Source organism: Quercus suber, unplaced genomic scaffold, assembly GCF_002906115.3.
Source record: "Quercus suber isolate HL8 unplaced genomic scaffold, Cork oak 2.0 scaffold_8, whole genome shotgun sequence".
Taxonomy (NCBI): domain Eukaryota; kingdom Viridiplantae; phylum Streptophyta; class Magnoliopsida; order Fagales; family Fagaceae; genus Quercus; species Quercus suber.
This window is the reverse complement of record NW_027069474.1, coordinates 1,210,523-1,216,057: the sequence shown is the minus strand read 5'-3', so window position 1 is coordinate 1,216,057 and position 5,535 is coordinate 1,210,523. Positions and strand designations below refer to the sequence as shown.

General features: G+C 37.1%; 1 protein-coding gene and 1 non-coding gene across 2 annotated transcripts; both read right to left on the bottom strand.

Annotated features, from left to right (window-relative positions):
- Positions 1-2,043: 2,043 nt before the first annotated feature.
- LOC112018508 (small ribosomal subunit protein mS86 (rPPR1)) lies at positions 2,044-3,802 on the bottom strand. The gene has a single exon (XM_024051041.2). The coding sequence runs from the start codon at positions 3,637-3,639 to the stop codon at positions 2,419-2,421; it is 1,221 nt and encodes a 406-aa protein (XP_023906809.1). The 5' UTR covers positions 3,640-3,802; the 3' UTR covers positions 2,044-2,418.
- Positions 3,803-3,838: 36 nt separating this feature from the next.
- On the bottom strand, positions 3,839-3,910 carry TRNAW-CCA (transfer RNA tryptophan (anticodon CCA)). The gene has a single exon. It is a non-coding gene; the product is annotated as a tRNA-Trp (tRNA).
- Positions 3,911-5,535: the final 1,625 nt, after the last annotated feature.

Below are 5,535 nucleotides of genomic sequence, written 5' to 3'. Positions count from 1 at the left end.
TAAAACATGAAGAGAATTCCCCATAATCCACTCCACATTTCCCATTTCCTCCATTAACTACCCACATCATTCATGATTGTGGTGGATCCGAACAAGTAGACCCACTTCTAACTCTCTATAAAATGAACAAATCCTATTCACCCAAGGTAAGCTCGATTATTCACTGTTTTCCCATCTGTGTTCTAGAGAGAAAACTGACTTAACCATTGAAGGGTTCTTGGTCGAGTTACACCGGTCACCCTTAATAGTTCTTTCTTCCTTTTTAGGACCTACAACCATTACCATAGCTCGAAGTATTTCAGCTTATTGATTTTGATGCATTATCAGTTTATATGTAACATCTTGATAAAGTAGACATTATTCAGAGCCCCGAGTCATAAATATGCATTTAATCAAACGATTATGTGAATGCATTATTATCTCTCCCTTTGATTCACAAATGGGATCTTCCACTAAGCCTGTCAATTAAGGTGAAAGGGTCTGTAAGAAGTCTGAAATCTTAATCGAAATATAGGATGTGATTAAAAGCTCATCAAGCTTCCTCATCCTTCAAAGAATGCCACCCTAGCAACTCAAAATGGTTCTTACCAAGCTTCCAAACTTTTCTGGAAATATACAAAAAATAAGTGAAATGCATTACAAGCATAAGTTTTGAAAAACACAAAGATAAAGCTAAGGTTAATTGCTAGCTTCCTCATCAAAATATTTTGATTCAAACTGCAGCTCCATCTCAAATGACACTTCGCCTTTGGAGCAAAGTGGAGGGTAAAGTAGTGAGTTCAAAACTCAACAAGTGCACCTACATCTGATAATTAGCAATTACAAAACTGGCATGAATCAAATGACTCTCTAGAAGGGGATAATAATGACTTAAAATGTTCAATTGCAACCAAACCAGATTTACATCAACAGTCGAGGTTCAAAAGCAATATCAACAGGAACTCTTGATGCACATCTACTAACATATCAAACTTGAGATGTATTAATCTATGCCAATTTTCCAGAGATCAGTGGAACCTGCTAAAGGGCAATAAGCTTCTTCCAAGAGACAAGTAGCTACCATTTACATCAACAAGGAAACAGCGTCCTTCAAAACCTCATTCCAAGAGTACTATGGGGTTCAAAATGAATCTTCATACACACAGTCTTCCTCCCAGCACATGAAGCACCTTGCAGATAGTTAACGGCCACAAACTCCCACTTCTTATCAGTTATCCAGATCAAGCATAACGCAAAAGACACCTTGCTGAATCAGAATCCACAAAAATCTCATAACAGCAGCTCTTTTTCAATTAACAAGTCTTTCTATAGCATAAACACTGATCTCAATCAAACGACTTATTGCTGAATCAGAGTTTTTGCTGAGTGCCAGTATAGAATTCCAGGTTGCCAAATACATTAGAAGTTTTTTTTTCCCCAAAATTTTGTTCTACATTCATAATACAGTGCGTAATGCTAATGACCTTGGGTCAGTTAGCATCTCCTGAGCAGCTCCCTACTTAATTGCCAGGAATCCAAATATTTGAAATATAACATCAGGACCTACTGCCACTAAAGTTCTGGACTTTAATAAATTCAAGGCCACCAAGATGATACATGAAATATTTACCCCTTTCTCGTCTTTTCAATTCTAATATGATCTAAAGTGCACATTAGTGTCGCCATGTAAGGGCTTGCCCACATTACAATGAAATGAGAAGTAAAAAAGTTTAAAAGTGTGAATGCATTAATGGATCTTTACAAGAATATTACAGAGAATTGTTCCCTTGCTCTTGAAGTACATGATTAGGATAACATGCACACAGAAACAAATTACTCCATGAGGTGGTTAAAAGAACTTTCTAAACAATGGAGTTGATGACATCATGGGAACCTCTATCCTGTCCAAGACATAAAAGATTGATCATGTCACAGGAGCAATGATAAAAATAGTAAATAAAACACAGTGAAAAAAAGTCACATACAATCATTCCAACTTTCGTGAAAGAAGAGTGGGCTCGCCAATGAAACAAGTTTGAGAAGTAAAAGGTTAAATACCATGACTACACAAAAAAGGAGCTTAGCCATCGAAGACAAGATTAAGTGTGAATACAGAATACTACCGTACCAATGGCAAAAGACTACTATAACTCCATATACTCTTAAAGAGCCAAATAGAGGTACCCCAATTAAAACTAAACCTTTCCCACAATGGAATAACCAATGAGACAAAGTTTCCTCAACCAGGACCATCCAAACAAAACAACATCTTCACCTGATTATAACAGATGTGGATCTTAATTCAACAAACGAAATGAAAGGGAAAACAAAATAGAAACTCTATGAACTAGGGAGAGTACCGTTTCCCATAAATACATTTCGTGATCATCAAATAAATTTCCATAATCTCATTTAGCATGCACCACCAAGCAATTCTTCTTACTGAGGCAAGCCAGCTTCAATTTCATCCCACATTTCGACATTCTTTGTGACTTTCTCCTTGACTTGCTTAATAACCTCTCGAGCCTCATTGACCTTCGAAACTCCCACAAGTCCCTCCACGAGCAACTTCATTGTCCCAAAATTCGGGACCCAACCCTTCTCCATACTCTCCTTAGCAATCGATAAAGCAGCATCGAAATCCTTTCCTTGGCACAGGAAATACACCAATGAATAATAACAATCGCTACTCGGTTGAAAACCCCTACTCTTCATACTCTTCAAGAGCTTCTTACCTTCCTCCAAATCCCCTTCCTTACAAAACCCATGAATCAAATGGGAATAAGTATCCGAATTCGGCTTCATCCCCCTCGACAACATTCCCTCCATCAAAGCCTTAGCCTCCCAAGACTTCTTCAACTTACACAAACTCTGAATCCTAATGTTATAAGTACCAATACCCCTATTCACTCCATGGTTCTCCATCAATTTCAAAACTTTCCCAACATCCTCAAACTTCTCCTCCTTATAAAACCCAGCAAGCAAATTCCCGAAAGTCGTGGCATTCGGCTTCACAGACTTCCTCTCCATCTCAGCCAAAACAGAGTACCCAGAACTCGTCGAACCCGATTCCGAAAACCCTTTAATCACCGTATTAAACGTATCCAAATTCGGCTTAATCTCATAAAACTTCGGAAACTCAATATAAACCCGGTTCAGCTCCTTGTAATCCTTAGCCAAAAGACAAGCAAAAAGCAAAGCATTGAGAGATTTAACAGTTCGAGGAATACCCAGATCAGGAATTCGCTTGAAAGTGTCAATGGCTTGTGGGATCATCTTGGCTTGACCGTACAGAACGATAGCGTGAGAAGCGAAACGCTCCGTTTTGAGGTCGGGCCGAGAGGTTAGGAGGTCGTCGAGGAACTGGCGGATTGTGTCGAAATGGTTAGATTCAGAGAGCTTGGAAATGGCGACGGAGAAAGCGATGCGGTCAAGGTGCGACTCGGGGGTGAGAGAAGCGGCGTGGCAGATTTCGAGGATTTTGTGTGGGTTCTGCTCGGATTTGAGGAGGGAGAGTGCCGATCGGGTCTTGGACTTGGAGGAGAGTGGGGTGGAGGAGTTTTGGGAGAGGATGGATGAGGTGGAGTAGAAGTGGTGGAGGTGGGTGGCGACGCGGTGGGAGTAGGTGAGGGAGTGGCGGAGACGAGTGGTGAGGGACATGGTTTTTTTTATTTATTTTGGGTTCAAGAGAAATGAAGAGAGAGTAAATCAGAAATGGATTTTGATAGTGAATTGGGGTTTTAGTGAAGTGTGTGTGAGTGTGCGACTGAGTTTTTTCTAGGGTTTTAGTGTTTCTGAATAGAGAAGAAGAAAAGTAAAAACCAAAAAAGAGAAAAAAGAAAGGATCGAACGGGGGAATTGAACCCGACGTGAATCGAACACGCAACCTTCTGATCTGGAGTCAGACGCGCTACCATTGCGCCACGGATCCTGTTGTTGTTTTAAATGCTGGTATAATTACAATTAAATGATGATTGTTTGTTTTAATCTTTTAATTTGTGTGGAAAACTATTATTCATAGGCCATATGAGCCATTTAAAAATAATTTAATTTAATTTTTTTTAGTGAGTTTGGCCTTTTTTGGTTTGTGTTGGGTGTGTATTCATTTTCTATAGTCAAATTTTGTACTCTTTTTTTTTTTTTTTTGTTTGACACCAATTTTCTATTCTAGTTTTTGTATTGTCTTCTCCTAACTTTTTTCTTACAACCCCAACAAATAAAAAACAGAAGAAACAACACAAAACATCAATTTTTCATCCCTCACAACACACAACCCACAAATACAAACAAATTTCAGCAAATTTGCCCCCTAAACACCTCAAATCCACCATTGGATGCACCTTCAAACAAACAATCACCATAACCATTTCAACAAACCAACTCCAAAACAAACACCAACCCTAGAGGGAATCCGCTAACAATGAGCATTGGCCACAAACTGATTGAATTTCGCTCAAGAAAGAGTGACATCCTTTGATCAAAAGAAAGGGGTTAACACCGACATTGAAGTTTTGTGCTTCGCAATGGAGTCACCACCGCCACACACCGTCATTGATCTCCCCTTTCACAAGCCGATTTGAGAGAGAGAGAGAGAGAGAGAGAGAGAGAGAGAGAGAGAGAGAGAGAGAGAGAGAGAGAGAGAGAGAGAGAGAGAGAGAGAGTTTTATTGATGAGACAACTCACTATTAGTGGGACCCACAAAATTCTTTTTTACAAAAATGCCACTATATCCATTTTCACAAGAAAGAAAATGACCAAATGATGTATTCATTTTTGTATTTAAATCAGATTTTTTTTTTAATACTAAAAATGAAAACTTAATTCAAATAACATAACCAAACCAAATTTTTAGTGGTGGGTCCTGCCAAAAACTGAAAATGAATATTAAATATAACATTTTTTTTCCTCAAACCAAACACCCTCTTAATGTGTGAAGTGGTAGGACAATTTGGAAATTTTATGAAATTATAATAATTTTTTGTTTGTATCAACTTTATTGCTACGTGTGGAAACGAATCAATTTGGTTGCAGTATTTTTAAATGTTAGGAGGGAATTTTTTTTTTTTTTTTTTTTTTTGAGATAGTTACAATATGTTGCTAACCCAAAATTCGAAATTTTCTCCCCTAACCCTAAGCTAAGCATTTTGTATATGGGGAGATGCCAATTAAGTTACAAGTCTCTTAAAGGGGGAATAAAGATGAATACATGTGTGACTATTAAACACATTGTTTACTATCTTTTGTTAAATTAAGTTTTGAAATTTATACAAACTAGGTTGTATATCATGTTCACACACAAAAACATTCAATAATGATGAAATAAGGTGATGATCTTCTTCTTCTTCTTTTTCTTTTTTCTTTTTCTTTTTTTTTTTTTTTTTTTTTTTTTTTGTAATGAGTATTATGAATCAATTACTTGACACCAATTTAAGAAAAAATAATTTGAACATTTGACTCAAAATTATATAAAAATTAGAAACAAATTTAGATTCAATTTACATTGTTATTTTACTTTTTATATATATGATAAGATAAGTTCTAACCAATTGATTTGGT